At 38.2% G+C, this 24856-nt stretch overlaps 1 protein-coding gene across 1 annotated transcript in view; it reads right to left on the bottom strand.

Moving 5' to 3' along the window:
• Smp_155780 (gtpase activating protein-related) overlaps positions 1-24856 on the bottom strand; it is a gene marked incomplete at its 3' end in the record, with an annotated part of 52380 nt that overhangs the window by 19422 nt on the left and 8102 nt on the right. Inside the window, exons 10-12 of the mRNA XM_018797027.1 lie at positions 24439-24618; positions 5216-5675; positions 435-1079 (exon numbers count right to left, since the gene is read on the bottom strand). Coding sequence (XP_018652110.1) covers positions 435-1079; positions 5216-5675; positions 24439-24618 — 1285 coding nt within the window. The remainder of the gene's footprint in view (positions 1-434; positions 1080-5215; positions 5676-24438; positions 24619-24856) is intronic.

Here is a 24856-nt window from a genome sequence, read left to right as displayed (position 1 = left end):
GACCAGTACATGTGATCCAAAAGGCAATTTTTAGCCTTGAAGTATCTACTTTAGTACTTTTAATTCTTTTAAATAATTACTAAGTACCGAAACACGTCTAAAGGATGATACAGCAAGTAATCATCGCCTTTATTCTGATTTAGAGTGTGTTTATTCAGATGGAACTAATAATGTTTAATTCAGATCTTCCCATGTATTGAACATTTGCTCAAAAATTTCCAGTGCATAGGATATTAAAAATAGCATGTTTTTACTCATTACATCAATTATATTGATCTAGGTACCACCAAATACATTTAACAAAACATGTACTTTCACTTAGTAGGAAATTGAAAAAAAAATATGCAGACTAAAGAACACAATATAATGCAAATAACTAATTTACACAAAGAAATTCTATGAGCATGCAAGTATAAAAAGTTCTTGTGTCTTACCATACGGGTCACTACGATAGTCTGAAGAAACATTATTTAGACGAAGTTGATTAGGAAGGAAACATACAGGAGGTCCAAAACGTGCAGCTCTAACACTACTTGTTGGAATAGATATATCTTGATTCAAATTTTGAAGTGATTGCCCACTTTTGTGACGCCGATTATGCTTGCGTGAATGAAGAGAAGGGCGAGATGCTGTACTAACAGGCAATTGTGTATATGTGCACACTTCAGGGCAGTGAACATGATTAGGATCAGAATAACATGATTTAACAGATGATAAATGACGATTAACTATTACTGCATTTATATTTTTCATAGGTGTTACAGCTTCAAAAGCACTACTGGCGGCGCCTCGAGCAATAGACGTTACACTATTACCACTAGATGGTTTCAATCTTGCTTCAGCTTTAACTCGACAAGGTTCTGGATAGGGAGGCAACCGAGAATTAATAGTGTTATACAACGCGTTCGGTGGACAAGCACATAATCCTTCACTATTTAGAAACATAGTAGGTTGTTCAGAAACATGAAGATGACCACTGGATGATTCTGAAAATGGATTTGAATGTGTGAAAAATAGTGATGCATCAGACAATGCTGAGTCACCAGCAGGAATCGACAAGGAATTTGAACTCCTTTCATCTAAACAAGGAAAAGAAACTAAATTTCGGTACATTTAGGAGATACATAGTATGGAGAATAGTTTTAAAGAGAAGTAATCATTGGCTATCCATAAAATATAGTCTAGAACAAATCACATCAGACAACATGCATCTACTATCAACGAAAACATAATTAGTAAAAGGTTTAACTCCATAAAAATTTAAGAAGCAATAAATGATGCAAGTGGACTAAATTATTTCAGTAGAGGAGCAAATAAAGTTCCTTCCTTCCAGTACCATAGAATATTATCATATAAAATGTAAGGAGGAAGTAGGTCTTATCACCAATCCCATATATATATATATATAATTTGATTTTGTTGATCTTTTCAAATTTCGAAAACACGAAATCACTAGAGACCAAAAGTTTCAATGAAAAAGAATAAATTAATTATGACCCTTAACCAACCTGTGTCAATGAAGAAGTACAAACCGTGATAGAGCTTAATACAGTTATTGGCGGAGTAACGTCATAAACTTATTACTAACAACAGTTTTAAAAACCATATGATTCGACACGAAAAATAATCCTTCCCTTAAATACAGTATAACATCGATATAACTTTGAAACAAATAATTCTGCAGTACTCACGTATCCCAAACATCATAAAGGTTAAGAATAATCAAATTTACTTAAAGCTACCCGTTGACCAAACACAACTTAGTAAATTAGGTAATGATTGTGAAAGAAGTTAATTCAATGGAATTCTAAATCATATATTATAATTCATTGAAAACATGAACCTACCTAAGTTAAATTACCATTGAAATCCTGGAAGCATTGGGAAGTCATTTTTTTCTAGTATGTGACTACTCAGAAGTGTGTCCATGACCCCACACACGGAAATCGAGGTGAAGACCTTCGATCTCACACGCGAACACTCAACCTCTGAGCACTGAGCCGGTACCCGACATTGTTAATGCCTTATTTCAATCAATCCACTACATGCCACGACTATCTTCCATTGTCTTCAGTGAGCAACTGCCTCATACTCGACACAGTGTAGCTCCATTAGTCACGGTTTTTCGAGTTCGCGCGCAAGACCGCAGGTTTTTGGCTCCACTCACTTATGTGAAGTCTTGGATCCCCCACTGCTAAAAAGTCCCACATTAAAAAAAACCCGTCGTCCAGTGCTTCCAGGTTCTTGATGGTAGTCTTACATCAATTCAGATTTCAACGAAATTCATCTATCTCCACAACCACATACTGTCATATTTCATGATCGCACACTAAGTTATTTGTATCGAATGAAAGCAGATGGTCCAATGAAATTACTTTTCAATCATCCCTTCAGTTATGTAGTTATAAAACACCATGTAGTCATACAAACATCATGCATATATGATTGTTTGAGAACAGAAAAATATGGTAAGGAATGTACTCTTTACATACATATGATATTCTGCATAAAGCAATGGATGTAAGTGAAGTTTCTTTAGAAATTATTAAGGCATTGCATGTAAGTGTCACTGACTAGCTGTTCAGTCCCTGATACATTTCTTTGTAGTTGATTCGCTTTATAAACCTTGCTATCTTTATGTGGACCCTCGTTTCTAATCACATAAACAACTGATCCTGACATGATAGGGTAAATCACAATTGATTAGAGTACGACTGACATACGCAACTAACTTCATCTATTTTCCTATGTCATTCAGTCATAATTTAAGAGTCAATTACATAACCCAGCAAGATAGTTACATGTATTGGTAATAATAGTTCAAACTTACGATATAGTAAATTGTGCTTATAAGTTTAGTTACTGATTAATTAGTGTCCAGTGCTACTCTGACCATTGCTGTAAATAGAACTTGAAAAGACTGTTGTATTAAGATTTGGTTTTGATTTATTTTTGGCGTAGAACAAATTCTTACTCATCGCCTCCGCTATCGTCATTACGCTGTGCGATTAAGTTTCACTTGGTAAGTACCAACTTTCCGCGGATATATAGGACTTCTGTCTTAAACACTGATACGTTGAATCTATGTCAATACATATACTGATAGCAGATTAAGTTGGAACAAAGAATTCTAGGAATTCACCCTAATACGCGAACTGAATATTTATCAAACAGAAGTTGTTTCCTTTGGTTGTCAACCCACCTTTATGGATGTGGATGTAAATGTTTAACGTGTACTTATTCCAATGAAGTATATCTCAAAGTTGATGTAATTTTCAACTTGCCTTCTTTCGGTCATTTATTGCTTCGATTTGCACGATATAAGGTGAAGCAATTATACTGATCTATGAACAATAGTAAATCTAAAAAGTTTCGAAATGCTACTGCTAATTTCAGAATGTTTCTGCATATGATACAATAGTGATTCACATTTTGAGTTCTTAGAATTATTTTGTGATGGTAGATAGATTTGACAGATATCTGTTCATGACGTTGTGAAGGTAGTCATTATTCTGGAAAACAGATAAGGGATCGTTTAATACACTTCCTCATAAGCTGTAACTGATATGTCAAGTCACAAGTCCCATAAATTGTGCTTGTACATAACTGCTCTTTTATGATGTCAAGCTGTTACTTTTGTAATGAAAGAAGGATTCATGAAGGTTGAGCTATTTTATTTCTATTTTTCTTGTTGATGGAAACAAGAGAAAACTAGATCCATAGTTAATGAGGACGTTGTTGATAAGCAAGTGAGTAATTACTAGTTTGCTCACCAAACCAAGTGCCCAAAATCGTCGGTTTGAATATTGAAAAAACTGTAGATTTCAGTTTATACAAAAATACCTCTTGTAATAAACCTAGATTGTGACAACTGAAGTGGATACATATCAACACGGCATTGATTTACTAGCTTTAACTAAATCTTAATACTGTGTATGTTCTGGAAGTGACTTATCATTGCTAAACAGTTGAAATAGTAACTTTGATATGTTTTAGTCCTACTGAATGAAAAGAACCACGCTACTGAAGAATATCACTATTTCAATATCATAAGAAACTCTACCTGTAGCTCTTCCAGGGTTACTGTCGGTCTCAAGCCCGGGTAAAGAAGGAGGGTTGGGCATGAGGTCGGCAACCATATCCCGTAAGAAATAACCTTGCTAAAAAACGCTAACCAGAATAATCAATTTCAACCATTTAAACCCTGCCCTTCGAGTTGAAGGACGAATTATAACGCCTCATGACGAAAGCCGAGATTCTTCAGAAGTCACGAGGTTGATGCCCCTTCTAAAAACCAGGATTGCCCAGAAGAGAGTTCGATGGGGAATGTTGGTGAGTGACCTATGCTCCTCCGTGAGAGGTAACAGGCGTAAGTAAGTAATATCGTGTGGATAGACGTCTTTGGTCATTTTTAAAAAGATGAAGAAGTAATAGAGTGATTGCAGGATCTAGTTATATAACCTATTTTTATGTATACTTCACTAGATAACCTTCATGATGGCTTCCCTAAAAGTGACAAAGTTGATCCTAAAAAAGAATCTGATAACACCATCAAAAGATTCTACTGTTGAAATACTCTGGTCGTGAATGATCCCTTGTAGAACCGGATTAAAAACACTAATCTGTCACTGAATAGCAATTAGTATTAAAAAGCTTCCAGACTTCCAGAGCTTACAGAATTCAATCGATCACATTTGTAACGTCATCCAACTAGTCTCAATTAGGTGATCTTAATTATCTGTGAAATATTAGACAATTCATTCACTAACGGGACTGTATATTTTACCGAACTCTGAATAACAATGATAAGAGATGAGTAAATAATTCCAAAAATACGAATTATTTCAAGGTTCCAATAAAGTATTTGAACGTTTTTAAGACCCTATGGTTAACTATTCAAATATGCATGACTCCTTTTTTCGGTTTGATTTTATCCATCTTAAGAGCAACTATACAAATAAATTAGTTATTAATCCAAAAATCGAAAAGCTGCTTATGTAGGGAAATATGACGCGAAGTTTAACAAATTAATGAGGCTCAAGACATCATATACTCAACCTCATAAGAAATGGAGGTTAAATCAGTATACTGGAGAGGCCGAAGAGATAAAAGTGGACAGATAGTTATATACTTTAAACTTTGAAATTTCGCATAAAACCATCTATAGAAAAATACAGTGAAAGTTTGTTTATAAAAATGGTTACATAGAGCTTACTAATACAACAGTCAGGGGTTTCTTTGAGCGGAGTCATGAAAGCTGTAAATCCTAGATGAGGGCACTGAGGTGCAAAACCTGCAATCGGTGCAGTTTGACAAAAATTCGACGTCGCTCTAGACACACCAGATGCGAAACCAGACGATTGACTACGGATGGTATAAAGATGCTTCATAGAACTAGACTGGGGAATTTGGCACGGAATAGAGTTGCTAGACGAATTACTGCTAAGTCCAGTTGACTCAGTTGCACCTCTCTCAGGTTGTGGTCTGGTTAGATGATACTCTTCTAAACCGGATGATCGATGATATCTTGAAGTACGATTCACAACGTGAGGTCGAGTATGCGTACGAACAGTGATCGGACCTCCATAAGCAGTAACAGGGAAAACATGTGTAGTTCCATGATTGCTGCTAACAGCTACCCACCGAGAATCATGAGAGAAAGTAGCATCCACAATCTAAATGTATACGAATCAAATGAAATAATAAATTTACTGAGTAAATATATTACTCTGAAAATTTTTTTCTACGCAATATAAATGCTAGTAGTGCTGTTGCAAAAATAGTATGCACATTACAATATTCCTATGATAGAAGATGAATTCTTATATCAAACAGACACCCAAAACAAAACAAACGACACGCATGCAATAGACAAGAATATTTTAGACGTGCTTTAGCTAAGTGTAAAAATATCAAGTTGGAAATACTTTGCTTATAAATGTATTCTGCAACAAGGCACTCTATATTGTGACAGCATAAACTTCAACATATTTACTTAAAAGCTAAGTTCCTGAGGCAAATTCTCATAAGTTCTAATCGTGAAATAATAAAAGGAAAAAAACCTTCTAAATGTCTAGGCTATCATTAAGATGATAATAACATGAATTTAATGTAAAGTGTTATTTGGAAGATAGTTTATAATGGTGCATGATAGTATGCCTACTACATTTGAATTCGAGAAGAGATGACCAAATCAATTTTCACTGAAATAAACATTTTTCCATAGTGTAGACAAGATACGACACCCTGTTTACTTGAGGAAACGGTTTAAAAACAACCGATGTTCAGTACATGAACAACATAAACTAAGATATTAGAGTGCATTCTCTAATAATACTATTGTATAATTAGATCGAGAAATTCAAAACCATGGATAACGACTTCTTCAGGAAGGTACAATGACAAAAATATAATATAACATGAACAGTATAAGCCATAATAGTAGAGAAAGTAGAAAAATGTATTTTGGTAAAACAAAATGTCGAAAGCAAAGAAAAAAGAAGTATTACCTTTTAGTGGCCCACCAATCTGACTTCAATTCGTATGGACTAATGAATATTCTGTGAGCACACTTAACTCCATATATTACCTAGGCTAAGCCCGTTTGTGAGATGGCGGTAATGTGAAGTCAACTACAGGTTGGGTTGGATGAATTAATTCAAGCATTCGTTTATGCTATAGCAACTATCCAACAATTAATTTCGATTATGGTTAATTTTGGTTAAGTCCCTTTATTAACTTAACAGACATTATCATTTGGATAGTAACAATTTGCATATTTCTTTGTTATGACCACTAGAGCACATGACACTCTAGCCAAAATGTTGATTGCTTAAGTATCATTCGATGACTCATCCTCCTCCCCACATATGATGCACTCAAATCCCACTATTAGCTTTTGGTTTGTCTTGCTGTGCCCCTATACAATTTGACTATAAATTGACTATGTAATTGCTTGCACTCGCTCTCTGATATTTGCTAATGCGCTTGTAGCTTTCTGGCCTGTTTTGTTTGACAATAAACTGTAGTTGCCGCTTCTCTTTGCCTTCTGATTTCACGCACTGTGAAGATTTGCAATATAACGGTTATCGAGGTGAACAATAAGCGAAGCACGGCACTACAATCCAAAGGGACATTCAGAATGAAAAGTAGATAATCAAAGCGAAGCGGAGGAGCCAAGTGAGCCAACCCATTTTAGTAAAACGTGGCTTATTATTTGCAACCAGACAAAAAATGGGCTGCAGACATGTGATCAATGGGGTAAGGTAAGTGATACACACACACACACACTCATATAAAGCAGCTAATAACTAACATGGTCAAAATACGACTCAAGAAGAATGAATATGTAGAGGATTAATTCCTCTATATCTGACTCCAATAAATAAATAATATCCCGCTAACTGAATATTTACTGCAGGCTAAATCTCCTAGTAGAATTACGGGTTTACTCGAGATTATTCAAAAGCCTGAACACCAGTTATAGAGAAGTTTACTATTGAAGCTCAGTAAAAATCCGCAAGCGTACAGATAGCAAGCACACCGGGAAAACAAGTGAGTGTGTGTGTGTGAGTGTTAAGAATCCATATATATTTTTGAGTGTTAATGGATTGTGGATAAATTATTGATTGTTTTTGTTTACAACCAATGAGAGAACAGATTAAGGATTGATGTGCAGACATGCGCTCAATCAGACTCACACATAAATTTACAGTGGGTTAAATGTTAGGATTACAGAGAGCACACAAAAAATACAGTAGTTGAATGGGCTTGCTACAAATACACTGGTCAGTTCGGAAGCTAAAATAACCCATGTTGGCTTGAGATAAGTCTTAACACTACAAACTACTTTTCATTTCATCAATAAATTGAAGTCTCATCTTTCTAGAAATGTAAAATATGTAGTAATGCAGATAAACTAACACGATAGGTGCGTAAATAAACGATACTACTCCAGCCTAGTCTATTATTCTTGAAATTACATACCTTAATGCTAACAACTTGATTAGACTGATCATAATTATAGACCTTACAGTATATGCAGTTCAATCAAAAAACTATCGCCTGCTGCATAAGCGTAGAAGTTGAATGTAGCTCAAATAAGACGAAGAACATGAAGAGAAAAACTTATTACTGCTGCATAATGATAGAAAGCAACATAAAAGGAGAGGTTCATGAGAAACTGGTACAAAAAATATTGGTAAAATGGACACAAAAAGGGAAATTAGGACCTGCGTACACTAAGACTACCAAACAACAAGAAATCTCATCTTTAGTAAAAAATAACTTCCGCTGACGTTAGTTATTTTAAAAAATATGGTTGCAAGACAAAACATAATAGGGAAATCCTACTTCAACTTGGCGTGTATGAATATTTTTCTTTGTGAATCACGTAACTTTACTATGACCACTAAAATGAGTAATCATCCCTAGAGTAACCGACTTGGGATAGAAACACTTAGACCTCAGGAAGAGCCTTGTGGTTTTACTAGCAGAACTAACGATAAGTTCACATGGATTAGTCAAGTCCCAATGCAAATTCTCATCCTTCTAAGTCCTTAATTACAATGCCAAGATGCCGGATCAGCTGTTAAAAGTACCATTAATTACGTGAGTCACAGCCTCCAGAGGCTCTAAATGAGCCAAAGAGATTCTAACCAATCAGAACGTGACAGAGCTCTCTAGAATGCTGATATGGCATGCTAGGATTGGACGGTACATAACATGCCTTCTTGCGGATCGGTTGAATTACAATGATGTTGTATTCAACGCCAATAATCATAAATACCTATATTTTTATGTACTTTTTTGATTCTTACCCAATAATCAGTTCCCCTGCTTTTTCTGTCTTCTGATTTGCGAATTTGGGGTTTTAAACGCTCGAGTACCGTTAGTCGCATATCGTATTCTACCGTAATCAAGTAGAGGACGTAACAGTAAATCAATCCAAAAACCTCAGCAAGCACATGACCAAGACACTTTAGGCATACAGTTAAGTAACAATATTCATACATTTATGAACGGTAAAAAGCAAAGAAACTATTCATCCATCTAAAGATGGCTTACAACAATCATTCATATAAAAGAATCACAAAAAATCTGTTCGAAAAATGCTTGGGCAATACAGACCAACTCATTAAATAGACGCATATATTTATCGTTAGTTGATTCGTCCCAGCAAATTCTATTTAAGAAACCACCACTACAAACACATAAGCCCAAAGAAAGTCGGACAACAACATTATATATTTTCTCACCTAGTAAACTTTCTTATACGAACAACTTAGAATGTGAAATAAATTGTTACGACATTACATTCGAACCATTAGGAATAACCTTAACTGGGTAGTGCGTCAATGACTCATTAACTCCGACGATTTCCAGAAAAGAACACTAAACAAAATACAGTACTATGGACGAATGCCACTAGAATCCAGTTATATGATAAGCAATGTCATTTAAACAGAAAACAAGAGGTATTTCTGAAGTTATTAGATCATAATCAACGTAGAGCCAAGCACGAGTATGCCTTAGTACAAGCTGTTATATTGCATGGGCAGCAGAAAGGGTTGAAATAAACATAATGAGTCAAAAGGAATTAAGAAAAGCTGTAGTAGCACTGCTAGTAGGAAGGAACAAATATTGGAAATATGATCCGAGAGGTGATAAAAAGGTATGTCTGGAGAAATACTGAAACTAAATGTGAAATATTGGCATGTATCGTATACTTGTCTATTTTTGAAAGCTTCCATTCAGCTGTGAAGATTTGATAATGAATGCAATTTTGATGAAAATTCTAACAGCTTGAATAGTTAGGACATATTTACTCGAATAGTACCACATGCACATGTTTTCATATTAGTGAAAGGTTAAACACCGAAATGAGAAACTTTAAGTAAAAATAAGATTTATAGAATTAAAATAATTTGATGAAAAAAAACTCAAAAAATGAGTATCTATGACACTTCATTTGAAGAAAAACAAGCGTGTTTACACTTGTACTATCCTAATACAGAAATCATTTAGATATATCGGTCTTGGACTCAACAAACGAACAATAAAATATTGGTAATAATACACTTTGAAAATAGGTTTTGCACTTCTGTAGTAAATTACAATCTATTTTTACCTCACGTGAATTCTTATTATCAGTTTGTTTCTAAAAGTTGTTTAAAATAGTACATTTTTGTCAATTACTTTCTTTTTTAAACTCAACTTGATGTTGAAAGTCGCTACAATGAGACGAGATTTTAAATATTCTATCTGCAATTAAACATTTTTAATGGATGTTTATAATAGCAGAACGATTACTTGGATGGTTTTAAGTACCTAGAATTTAATATGCTAGTGTCAAGCTACATTTACGCTGGGTTGAACAACTATGTACAATTTCCAAGCTAAAAGTTTAGCTTGTAGCAAGCCCATTCAACTATTGTACTATTTGTGGGCTCTCTGTAATCCTAACATTTAACCCACTGTAAATTTATGTGTGAGTCTGATTGAGCGCATGTCTGCACATCAATCCTTAATCTGTTCTCTCATTGGTTGTAAACAAAGACAATCAATAATTTATCCACAATCCATTAACACTCAAAAATATATATGGATTCTTAACACTCACACACACACACTTGTTTTCCCGGTGTGCTTGCTATCTGTACGCTTGCGGATTTTTACTGAGCTTCAATAGTAAACTATCTCTATAACTGGTGTTCAGGCTTTTGAATAATCTCGAGTAAACCCGTAATTCTACTAGGAGATTTAGCCTGCAGTAAATATTCAGTTAGCGGGATATTATTTATTTATTGGAGTCAGATATAGAGGAATTAATCCTCTACGAGCTTATGAAAATGAAGTCAGTAACTATGATGCCTATTTATTATTAAACTTGGAAGTTAAGAAATTACAACACGATAATCGTTAGTGTTAGACTTTTAGCTACACATATTGGGTGAAGACTAGTCTAAAATTATGTAGGTCAAAACCAATAAGAACACCAAAACATAGAGTTCAAAAGAAACTAACAGAATTGTTCGGATTTAATTTATACATTGTAATACTCGTCACAAAACAGTATTTGTAACTTGAAAAAATACTTGAAAATCCCAACTAACTGTCGTAATCAAGGACATTAACAATCAAGTGCTAACAGACCAAAAACAGAAAAGGAGTTTGATCATCAAATAACAGCTTACGGGAAGTAAACCTGTTATATTTTATGAATCTAGATACCCATGGAACCCTTAGATACTCTTTGTGTAAAAATCTACATGAAATGAAAAGTCAATCACTTGGAACACAAACTCCTCAAGTTAAACAGAGGTCAGTTCCTCAGGATATCCAGTCTATACGTTGTACATTAGTAACAAGCTATGTTTTCCTATGATGAAACTTGTAGAACTGATTGCCTAAGCAAGGTTGAGGAGACCACCAAATGCTGGTAATTTAGGAAAAGTACTTTAGGGTCGCGTGTAGCAACGAAACTGGTGGGACCTACATATGGACAACACTTGAGTGACCATAAGGTGACCCTCTGAAATCCCAACCACTTGTTACGTGCAAAATCGAGTTAGTAATTGGTGTTTTGAGAATTAGAATTAGGAGATAAGGTTAGAGGCTAGGGTAAGGAATTAGGGCTAGTATTTTCATTATGAACTAACATCAGCTATGATGAAAGAATGCTCTATAGTCATATAGATGAGTGAATTTTTGCAAAATTCAGAGAGGCACAGTATTAAATCTAACTGGTTTATGGTGGTTGAAGGTAGTCAATTGGTTCATCCATAAAATTATAGTCACACCAAAAATTCTATTTTTCAATGTTTCTCTTAGTTACCTTAATCATCTTCCACTTTGCAGTTGGCTTTTGTATTAAATTTCTCTTAGCACCAACTTGAGGGTTCAAACGGTTAACACCTCAATCATAACGCGAAATAGTATATTAGTCAGTAACGAGTTTTCATGCCAACTTATAGGCTCATATTAAAATACTATTTCATCACAGTAATGACCCATTTCTGATCGATTAATACTGTTCATTGAAAATGCAATCAACTTTCAACTACATAAAAGCAGTAGTACTCTGCCTTTAAAATACAACGCATATAAACTGCCGAAATACAATTAAATTATGAATAATAAATAAAACCTCAAAATTTACTTCATCGAACAGCTGTTGAAACTAGCTATCCTAATGAAACAGTATCAACAAATATAATTTATGTTAAAAGAGAAATAACAAACAAATCCACTAAATTGATCGAATTAACCTGAATTTCTATAGAAGTAATAGAAATAGAAATTTCACCCATGCAAACTGATCGTAATATCTAACTCTTATGCATAAAATCGTATCGATCTTATCTTAGGTTCTTTTCTCTCTAAAATGTTATACATACACATAATTAACTTTAGAATTTAAAAGCGAGCTGAATTACATGTTGAGATTTATACCCATGCTTTTACAAAATAACTTCTCTTGAAATTAAATACAAGTAAACTGACAACATACAAAGAGCTTCCAGAAATCCATTTTTGTAAAAATTACGTAAATTAGTTTAGCTAGACACTTGAATAGTACAAAATCTATGATTTCCGATTATCCTTCCCAACAACAAAAGGGAAGTGATTTTAAATCATACAGTCAGTCTACTGACCAATATAATGTAGCTTGATCGACTGAATTCGATCAATCACGCCTAAGGACTGAACAATGTGACATTGGGGACTGCAAAGTTACTAATTAGTGCAAATGTTTGAAATAATGGAGTTTTTCGGGTCACTATAATCCTGTATTGCATCGAGAAATCTGAATAATTCACATTGTGACGTAGACTACAGAATCGGTTCTGTGTGAATTGTGATCACCTAAATAAATCAACGTTATAAGATTCATACACAATGGGGTAGCATCATTGTTTTCAATGTATGTTTATGAGCAGCAGATTAGTGGACTATAATCATTCAACTTTTACCTATTTGCTTCGAACCTTGCCCCATCTACCTTGATTTAACGCGATCAGGTAGTACCAACTAATCTTATTCAATAATTAAAATTAGGATCTGAATGTAAAAACCTTACTTACAAACAGTAAGTAAACTTGTATATAGTCATATGATTATATTATTTCATACAGAAACACGATTAAAGTTGCAGATTATCTGATCGCTTATTTCACCATCTAGACTATACACAATCACAAAATAATGAGATAACTGATATTGTAAACACCAATAAAAAGCGGTGAGGACTTAACTGATTAAAACACATAAAACAGTAAACAACAAAGATAAGTTGTACGAACATACAATATTTGAATACACCGATTAGGTCACAGAATAAATAATTCAGTGGTATAGTACTCTAACATGGTAATATGCAACGCCAACAAAGTCTTACATAAGTAAACAATTATTATTCACAAAAACAGTAAGCCAGATAGCCAGGCCCTAATTTCATGAGTCTATGAAGACCTACGAAACCTATATCTTCTAATCAGTCAGTCAGTCAGCTACAACGTAGGACCAGGCACATATATGCATCGGTCCAAGTTGCCATACCTCGTTAGCACAACAAGATGAACACCGGATTCATAGAAGTAATTAATTTAGTGGTGGTAGTATATAAAGAAAGATTGTATATAAAGATATAATATAGGGAGGAAAAAAGTTATGAAGCAATTTTAATCTCAAGGTTTAAGGCAAGATAAAGAGTGTATACACCTACGCCATTGTGATCGATTCTGAGCCATGTCACACAGAGTCTCCAACCATTGGTTACGATAGTCACGCGGACCCCAACCAAGTAGTCTGTATCTGCCAACATGGCTCAGACTAGAAGTTAGTGGCTTCAAGCACTGATGCCATGTTTTGGTTTGGCCGCCCCTAACTCTCTTCCAACCATCCCCTACACTAGTCAACATTGCGCGTCGTGGTAATCGGTGGTCAGGCATACGTAACACGTGGCCTAACCATCTCAGTCGATGAAGATTCATAGCCTCATCAACTGATTTACCATCATTCCCTAATACCCTGCGTCGAACCTCACTATTACTTACCCGGTGATCCCAGAAGATGCGAGCAATATTTCTAAGACATCTGTGGTCAAATACTAGCAACTTGCGAGTATCTTCTACTCTTAATGGCCATGTTTCGCAGCCGTGAAGTAGAACAGAGCGAACTGCTGCGTAGTATACTCGTCCCTTAATTGATAGACGGATATCTCGTCTTCGCCATAGGTGACGTAGGTTGGCAAATGCCAAACGAGCTTTTTGAATCCGTGCTGAGATTTCGTCAGACACCAACCCATTAGGGCTGATCAGACTTCCAAGATAAGTGAAGTTGTCCACGCGTTCGACTACTTCACTCCCTATCCTTAGTTCAGGTGTTGACGCAGGCCAGTCTTGGAGTAACAATTTACATTTGGATGGGGAGAAACGCATCCCAAACATCCTGGCATTATTACTCAGTTCTAACAGAAGACTCTGCATTTTGCCAGCGTCTTCACCAAAAAAGACTATGTCATCTGCGTATTCTAAGTCGATAAGTGAACCTCCTGGTAGAAGATCAATTCCTGAAAATTCAGTCGACGAGAGTGTTATTTCCAGCAACAGGTCTATAATGAAGTTAAACAAAAATGAGGATAGTGGACAGCCTTGACGGACACCACTTGAGGTTGTAAAATCATATGACAGTTCGCCATAAGCTCTTACTCGACTGGTAGTGTTCGAGTAAAGAGCCTTCACAAGGTTTATGTACTTCTCAGGTACACCTTTTAATGACAGACACTGCCACAGAACCTCTCGGTCTACAGAGTCAAATGCTGCTTTCAAGTCAAGAAAAACTATCATTGTCGGACGCCGATAAGCATGTCTGTGCTCTAAAACTTGACGAATGGTGAATATGTGGTCGATACAGCCACGACCAGGTCTGAAGCCAGACTGATTTTCTCGTGTTCGCAGTTCACGAGTCTTAGTTAGGCGCCCGATAATTATTGAGGCTAGTATTTTAGATGCTATGTTAGTCAGACTAATCCCTCTATGGTTATCACAGGATGATTTTGGCCCCTTCTTATATACTGGGACAATCAGAGATTGTGACCAGTCAGATGGGATTACGTCCGTCTCCCAGATTTTAGCCAGAATATTAGTCAACCTAATCGCTAAAATTGGACCACCATATTTAAAGACCTCTGGAGCCAATCCATCTGGACCAGCTGCTCTTCCTCGTTTCAGATTAGTTATAGCCTTTTGAACTTCAAGTAGGGTCGCGGGGCCTACTTCAATGTTCCATTCAGGTTTTCTGGGAATAGTGGGTAGTTGTGCAGTAGCTAAAGGCCAGCTAAACTGCTCCTTAAAGTGTTCCGCCTATCGTTCTAAACGTTTGAGTTGAGAGCAGATAAGGGTTCCATATTTTTCCGAGATTGTCTCACTTACACTTGACTTCTTAATCCTGGTTTCTTTTATTAGTCTGAAGAGTTGCCTGGTGTTGCCTACAGCCGCTGCCTTTTCCATCTCTTTTGCTTTCGTTGCCCACCACTGCTCACGATCGTTCCTTAGACTTTTAGTTAACCTAGATCTAATTTGTTTACACTCTTCGTCGTGTTCAGAGCCTGATGGGATGACTTTACGCGAATCCATCAGTGAAATAGACTTAGAAGAAATCCACTGGTTTTTTGGAGCCCTATGGTTTAAATAACTAATAGATGTTACTGCTGTTTCCACAGCTGTTCGTGTGTCTTTCCAAGCAGCATCTGGGTCAGTCTCGTTTACAGAACTGCCTAGATGTGAACTCAGTTGTTTCTGGAATTCGCATTTGGCTTTCTCGTCCTCCAGTTCAATCCTAATGGGTCTTCTTAGTGTACTTTTCCTGCGTCCATTGAGGCGCAGGCAAATGCGCGCTCGTATTAAAGCGTGATCAGAGTCTAAACAAGTATTCCCATACGAGCGACAATCTTCTATTGACCCTCTCCAACGATGACTGATGACAATATGGTCTATTTGAGTCCATTGTTGGTTTGGTGAAGGTGGTCGCCATGTTAGACGATGTCTCTCCTTATGCTTAAAATTAGTGCTTACTAAAAATAAACGATTGTCTGAGCATAGTTGCAACAGACGATCACCATTATCGGTTCGTTGAGCCGGAATACTAAAACACCCACCTAAATGTCTTTCTGTTTGATTTAGGCTGCCTACCTGGGCATTAAAGTCATCCGCTACGACTACTATGTCTGAGCACTTAGCTTTCTGAAGAAGCTCAGAGAGCTTTCTGTAAAAGTCATCTTTCACTTCATCAGGGTTGCAGTCAGTGGGAGCGTAGGCAGAAACGACGAAAAGGCAACGACGTGTGTCCCTATCCTTCCGAGTTCTTACGGAGCCATTTAGCCGGACAGCACACAGGCGACTGTTAACGGGGATCCATTCTAGTAGTGCCTGTTCTGCCCTTGTACTTAGTGCTATGCCTACACCTGCAAGTCCGCGAAAACTAGCCAACGGGTCGCCAGATACACGGAGGGTGTATTTCGTTGGCTCTCCATTTTGGCGAGGTGAGGTCAAGTGAATGACCACACTAGGATCCTGTATGCATGTTTCGGAGACACAGCATACATCAATGGGACGAGATTCTAGGGTTTTAGCTAAGGAAGCCTGTTGACCGATTTGACTTAGGGTACGTACGTTGAAGGCTCCAATGTGTAGTTTGGAGCGAGGTTTTAGTAGACCTAGGACAGCGTTTCGCGCACTAGAATTGTTGGCCATGGTGACATTTGAGGAGGAAACCGAAAGAGGAAGTTTAGTGTTGAAAGTCAAGGTAGAAGGAATAGTAGGAATTGAAGAAGGAGATTGATTATGAATACAGTGGTCTTGAGTGCTGTTAGAGGTATGAGGGCAGTTATCACTTCCCGGTTGCCCATACCGTGGAAGGGTTCTTCTAGAGGCACCTGAAAAGGAAATTAGGTTAGAAGTGGTCTTAATGACCTGAGGGTGTGACTGCAGTGCCCAAGGGACAACTGCTTGAGGTCGGTCACACACGACCTTTTTGTGGGTAGTTTTTATGTTAGCTCCGTTCTTCAAAGGACCTTACCACCGGAGCCCCCAGAAGCCCTGGTACGGCCGAGAGTGGGGAGAGTCTGCTCTCCCTCTCGAAATGCTCTCATATGGCCGTGCGTATATAGCCCCTGCCAGAGAAGTCCTACTCACTGCCTTCTCGTGACATTAGGGTTTTTTACGAAAGTGAGAGGACGAAAAGCGAATGTCCGGCGCTTTAACCGGGTTGGTGGATATGAAGGATCCACCTAGGGGGATTGGAAAACCCTGATTCCAAACCAATGGTGTACATAGACTCCCGTATCCTGAAGGAACAAATGGCGAATGAACCAACTGTTGGTCACCGGCTACCATGGGACTGCATCTCCTAACGATGCTTCACTGCCTTATGGATTAGACCTCTAGGTCAAAGGCTCGGGGTGTGGCCCCCTAAGAAAACCACCTGCTTCGGTTTGGGCACCGGGGCAGTATCACAGCCCTCTCGCAAATAAATGAAATGGAACATTAAACTGACAATTATATTCTCATTCATACTAGAAACAAATCAATTTGCGTTACTACTATTATTATTGTTGTTATTATTATTTACCATATCGCTAATTCACCCCCTTTTATCCCCAATTTGTGTAACCTTACTTTTCAACTTATGCAGCAGCTCGCTCTTGGTGGAAAATCTGTCCTATCTAAACGATCTCCAGTCACTGTCTGGTTGAAAGTGAATGCTTCCACCGATTACGAATACTGAAGCAGTCTTTCTGAAACCACGTACGCCGTTCAAGCTGGCTTCCTTCAACGTTCGCACACTAATGCAGATTAGACAACAGATAGGGCTGGCTATGTCTTTGGAAGGTCTTAATGTTGACGTTTGTTGTCTATCCGAGACCCGTATTCAAGACTCTAGTGAAGTACTACAAATCCGCTCTCCATCTGTCGCCTCGAAAAGCTTGTTTCATGTGCGCTTATCCGGGGACCCTGTGGCATCTTCGTCTGGCCTTGCTGGCGTTGGTGTCGCACTAAGCGCTAGAGCTGAGGCAGCACTAATCGATTGGATCCCCATTAACAGTCGGTTATGTGCTGTTAGATTAGAAAGTTCCATCAAAGTGAGAAGAAATCGGCGTGAGAATCGGTGTCTTTTCGTCATCTCCGCCTATGCCCCGACAGATTGCAGCCCGGATGCAATCAAGGATGAGTTTTACCATCAGTTAACAGTTCTTCTCCAGAAAGCGTGTTCGACAGATATTGTAGTATTAGCCGGAGACTTGAATGCACAGGTCGGGCGTCTAGGCACAGAAGAAAGTCGTTTAGGTGGCCGATGGGGACTTGTTGGTCGCAAAACAGATAACGGGGACCGTTTGCTGCAACTGTGCACAGACCACAACCTGTTTCTGGCTAGCACTAACTTTCGGCACAGTCATCGCCGGTGTGCCACCTGGCGTCCTCCCTCTGCATCCCAAGCCTGGACTCAGATTGATCACATCGCGATCAGCTACCGCTGGCGTGGTTGTGTACAAGACTTCCGCTCCTTTTGGAGTACCTATCTGGAGTCTGATCATGCCCTGGTCTGCGCCAATCTCACCTTACTTTTCAGTGGCCGAAGGATTGACCACCACCAACGGATCGATGTTAGTAAACTGGCTGCAACTTCTGTTGCAAGTAAGTATCGAGCAGAGCTAGCTTCTAGGCTAGCTACCATCCCACCGAAAAGTATAGATGAGCATTGGTTGCATCTTCACAACGCCATGAAAATGGCGAGTAAAGCCGCTTGCGGCTTCGCGAAACGTCCCGCTTACAAGCACTGGGTTTCTTCTGGCTCCTTACAACTGATCGAAGCCCGTCGGTCTACTCCGGGTGACCGTGAGTTTGACCACAAACGAAGGCTGTTACGTAATGAAATTGGGCAAAGCTTGCGTAAGGACCGAGAAGCCTGGTGGTCGGAGCGTGCTAATGAGATGGAAGCAGCAGCTGCATCTGGTAACTGCCGGAAGCTCTTCCAACTCATCCGAGCCACTGGCAGCAAGAAGTCTGGGGTGAGTGAAACAATCTACGAGGATGATGGGATGCCGATCACTAACATCTCTCGACGTCTTGGACGATGGGCGGAATTTTTCGAAGGGCAGTTCAACTGGCCTGCTGCTCCGGCAACATCAACCAGTCTGTCCTGCCCCCCCATGGCCGGTGACGACTGATCCACCAAACGAGGCGGAAGTCCGCAAGGAACTCCAACTCTTGAAACGTTACAAATCACCGGGCCCAGATGACTTACCTCCGGCTCTTTTTAAAGATGGTGGTGACTTTCTGACTAAGGAATTGACTGTGTTGTTTGCAAAGGTTTGGGAGCAAAAAAGTGTCCCAACATCATGGAATGAGTCAATAGTCGTCCCTATCTTTAAAAAGGGTTCACGTTGTTCCTGTAACAACTATCGGGGGATAAGTCTACTTCCGATTGCGTCCAAACTATTGGCTTCTATCATTCTTCGTAGGTTGTTTAAAACCCCGCATATATGTGCCTGGTTCTACGTTGTCGCTGACTGACTGACTGACTGTTTAAAACCCGAAAACGATTGACTCGCGAGGAGCGGGCTGGTTTTCGTTCTGGTCGAGGATCCATTGATCACATCTTCACCCTCCGCCAAATGTTAGAACACCGTCATACTTATCGCAGGCCAACAATTGTAATGTTTCTTGATATCAGGGCTGCCTTCGATTCGTTGGACAGGACTGTTCTCTGGGATTGTCTATTGAAGAAGGGTGTACCTGAGAAGTTCATTAACATCTTAAAGGCCCTGTATACGAACACCTCAGGCAGAGTGAGGGCATACAACCACCTTTTTCCCTTGTTCCATTCGAGCAGCGGGGTTAGGCAGGGTTGCCCAATCTCACCATTCCTCTTCAACTTTGCCATCGACGACATTCTGGAAACAGCTCTGATGGATGTAAGTAATGGCGGTGTGGATATGTTGCCTGGAGAACGACTTCTCGATCTCGAGTATGCGGATGATATTGTCTTACTGTGCGATAATGCCCAAGGCATGCAATCCGCACTTAATCAGTTGGCAATCAGTGTCCGCAGGTACGGCATGTGCTTTGCACCCTCCAAGTGCAAGGTACTCCTACAAGACTGGCAGGATTCTCATCCTGTACTCACCCTAGATGGTGAGCAGATTGAAGTAGTTGAGAAGTTCGTGTATCTAGGTAGCTATATAAGTGCTGGTGGGGGCGTGAGTGATGAGATTGATGCACGTATAAGGAAAGCCAGAGCGGCTTATGCCAATCTGGGCCATCTTTGGCGCCTTCGTAATGTTAGTTTGGCTGTAAAAGGTCGGATCTACAACGCGTCGGTGAGAGCAGTTTTGCTCTATGCTTGTGAAACCTGGCCTCTCCGAGTTGAGGATGTTAGACAACTCTCTGTGTTCGATCATCGTTGTCTCCGAAGGATTGCTAACATTCAGTGGCAACACCATGTTAGTAACGCAGGGGTTCGGCATCGTATGTTCGGGCGCAGAGACGATAATTCAATTGGTGTCACCATCTTGAAACACCGACTTCAGTGGCTTGGACATGTTTTACGAATGTCGTCCAAGAGGCTTCCACGTCGTGCATTATTTGCCGACTTTGGGACTGGTTGGAAAAAGCGGAGAGGAGGTCAGTGTATGACATGGTGTCGTGGCATGAAAGAAAGCTGCAAAGGGCTAGCTTCTGTTGGTCCTTCACGACTCCCTGGCTGGGGTCCGAGAGATGGTGCAACACAGTGGCTAGAGACGTTATCAGATATGGCTCAGAACAGAAGCCAGTGGCGATCCTGCTGTAACCTTCTACACTCTTCATAAAGAGCAGCTATAAGTTTCCTAACTGAGAGAGCTCTTCTGGTTGTACATTTCAGTTCCCCCTATCACTACTCTTCTCCTTTTCTTTTTTTCCTTCCTTTATATATACACATCTTCCTTCTCCCCCCATTCTCATTATTTTGTGTGGCGCATATGTATCCGGTGCCCTTTGTACCAATATATATGTGATTAAATAAATAAAAATAAAATAACCGACGGAGATGGATATCCGTGGGATAAAGCGAGGTGTGCATTTTTAGGGTCAACCTTTTCTAACCCCACCCCTCCTTGTGGGAAGGCAGCATCGCTGTCATGCTGGTTGTCTGAAGGAAACACCTTACTGCTGTCACAACTCTGTACAGTCAGCAGTATGACTTCGCCTTCGGACCTTGGGTTTGCTGCTTTTAGTCTCACCGCTCTTCAAACGACCTGCCTGGCATGGTAGGACCTTGAGGAACGACTGTTCCAGCCAGTATAGCTCGAATGACTCATCACAATAGGCAAGCCCGACCACCACGTCAAGGTAGCAGCAACGGTCGGGATATCTTCTAATTGTAGGTATCATTACCAAGTTTTGATTTGATAGTTTTGAATAAATTGAGCATTGGGCAGATTGTTTACTTATTAAATGATATCTTATATTTGGCGTTCAAGCATATTATTTCATTAGGGAAAAAGATATTTTGATGGAGATTTGTCTTCTCTTTTGATCTCTGTTCGCTCGATAACTTATATGACCATTTAGTTATCAATCGAACACATTTTGTTACTGCGTATTATTACATATTAGCACTTTCCTTAGTAAGTAGCTGTGCATTGTCAAAAATGACGACATACTTTCAAAAGCATATATAGGACTGTATTTATATTGTTTAAATTCTCGCAGCAAGTATAACACCATTCTAAGTTAAAATACAATAGTTTATATGTCACAAAAGTAGCTTCTCGTTAGGAGCTTAAGGACACTTGTGTTATGATTAGAAATGTGACAAGCGAATGAGTTTTGAAGTGTCAAAATGAATCAACAGAATGCTGCTCACGAGGCCGATTTATTGACATATATTGGAAGATAACTGTCCAATAGAAATCTTTTTCTCCTAACAGAACAAGGAGAATAAATACAAAATACTGAACATAGAAGCAAGCATGATCAGAAGTTATTAAACAAATAGGTGACAGAAGGATATGGTAACTAAAAGGTAATCGCTCTTGCAAGATATTAACGTCTAACAATCGGGCTTATTCCTTTCTCCATCATCATTAACATACTCATTACTCCATTTGGTTTCAGCGGAGATTTATTCGCGTTTGAAAATACCGTTCACAACAGACTGAGACCAGACCAGTAAGGTGCACTTAATTTTGTTGCCAGTATAATGCAAACTAAATTGGAACTGAAAAATTCATTATAAACATCAAACTGAATGAAATACGTCAGCAGAGGAAAGAATGATAAAGTATGTGCCATAGCAAAGAAATAGACCCAAGAAAACACTTTTCAGACAGAATTCTAGTTTAAAATTTGGATTTCAAAAACTTCAACGTAAGGTACTTATGAATGTAGATTGGTTTTAGTGAATTTTGTGGATGATAAGAAATACAGAATCAAACGCCATATTTTCCGACTCTCCTAGATGATAAGAATAAAGAATATGGTTGATCCATCAAGTTGTAGCAGACGCTACTAACAAGATTGCTCGTAGACAGTATATAGAGGGATGTGGCCTCGAAGTCATCACAGTCGTCAGACGGAGTGAAGAGTTTCAGTATATCGAATGCACGGCTTTGGGAGAGCACTTGGTGACCAAATAAGAAGACAGCTTGGATCGCAGAACACACCGCGAGATGCAAATGGATGATCGAAAGCTATGTATACGTATTTCGTAAACGCTTTGTAATTACTCCTAATAAACAAGCATTCTAGTCATTGTCTTGATCTACATTCGGTGTAGCTGCCATGATGTTAAACAAGAATGTATATGTGCATGAACAAGAATTCATTTGCATTTCGCGGCGTGGTCTGCAATCCAAACTGTCTCCTCGTTTGGTCATCAAATGCTCTGCTAAGGCCCTGCTTACGATGTACTGAAACTCTTCAATCCGTCTGACGAGTATGACGACTTCAAGGCCACATCCCTCTATATATCACTTACAAGCAATCTTGTGAGTAGTACCCACTACACCATATTTATTGAATCATGTGAACAGATACTTCTGAATGAGGTAGACAACAGGTTCGAATGAACAAGGAGGAGAGTTGGAAAACACAATTGAAATAAAAAAGGTTTTCTAATGACAAATTTCATGAGACAATTTATTAGAAATATACTTATGCTGTAACAATGACACGCGAATACAATGTGTTTTTGTGACCAAAGACGATAGAGACGTAAAATAAACAGAATATCGTGATATACAGTAACAAATTACACTTATTAAGAACGATAGCATCACAATAATAATAATGATAATTGGTATTATTATTATTATCATTGTGATTTAGACATAAACATACATATAAACAAATTCTGCTGCTTATTTTGACGAAATATATTCAATACTATATCGATCTGAACGGTACAATTAACATCAGATTGTCATTTTTAATTAATTCTATAAAAATTATGGAAACGATTGTGACTACATTTATTGAAAACAGTAACTCCAGATGTGAATCAAGCCTGGCTAATTATCACGTGACTTATTCGCCAATGGGAATACGACTTCAATCTTAGCACTGTGCCAAACCAATGACGTTCGACCGGTATGAGCAGCCTAGAGTCTTCATGCGAATCATTTATTTCAAACATACTTGGTTTATGTACCAGCCAAACAGACCACATCACACTATAAAATAATGACATTTGTACAAGATCAAGTCAAAAAGTGCCTGTGAATGTGAGAGACTGTAACTAATGAACTGGGTATGATTTAAGAATAGTAAATCGTATCATGATAGTCTACAGGTCAAAATAAAGTTTATAATAAGATTGATATAGATATACATAATCTAGTTACCGAATAGTTATACAATAAGTATATATATACAACATTAGTCCATTAAAAGTTCTCAGAAGTTACCTATAATTTAATCTTTACTAAGATATAACACGAGAATAATTCAGAGAAAAAATATACCAGATTTTTTTCAACTAAAGCATTAGTAATGCAATATTGTGTGGCGCATATGTACCTGGTGCCCTTTTGTACCAATATATATGTGTTTAAATAAATAAATAAAATAAAGTAATGCAATAAAAAATAAACACTTCATCACGGTGAAAAGAGACCATACAGTAGTTTCTGGATTGAGTGTAAATTTTGAGGTCACTCAACTGTGAGTCGGACAAAACCTAAACTTGTCTTTAAATCAAAAACACAAAAACCGAGTGTGTATTATGATTTCGTGGTTCGTTCTTCACAACGTTGTGGGGACTAATTGAGTTGGTTTCTGAAATAATTTTATCAGCAAAATAAGGAGGGTATAGTGTACACTCGATATTTAGGATATCCTAAAAACTCAAATCGTGATATAAATTACCAGGGATATAATAACTATGAAAACAAATTACCTCACATGGTAAATTACCACGTTCCAAAATGTATAAGTGATGTACAGAAGTTTGACGCTGGTCAAACGGATGATTAGCAATACGAAATAAATTGAATGAGTGACCCCGCTTACACGCGGTGAACAAGAGACTTCCAGATGGATCAAACTTTAAGAACGCAACACCAGCCCAACGATGAGCCTGAAATGAAAAACAGTTCGAAATAAAATGTGTTTTAGAAATTAGAGAAGAGAAAAACTATATATATTGAGCGATCACTGAGTAATAACAAATGTTAAGTAAGTGCAGCGCCTATGGCTGACGTAAGTTGGTAAAAGCTGAGACTTCGTCAGACACCAACCCATTAGGGCTGCTCAAACTTTTAAAATAATTGAAGTTGTCGACGCATCCGACTATTTCACTCACTATCCTTAGTTAA

This window comes from Schistosoma mansoni, chromosome 4, assembly GCF_000237925.1.
Source record: "Schistosoma mansoni strain Puerto Rico chromosome 4, complete genome".
Lineage (NCBI taxonomy): Eukaryota > Metazoa > Platyhelminthes > Trematoda > Strigeidida > Schistosomatidae > Schistosoma > Schistosoma mansoni.
The sequence above is the reverse complement of the archived record's forward strand: the minus strand, read 5'-3'. Positions and strand labels throughout refer to the sequence as shown.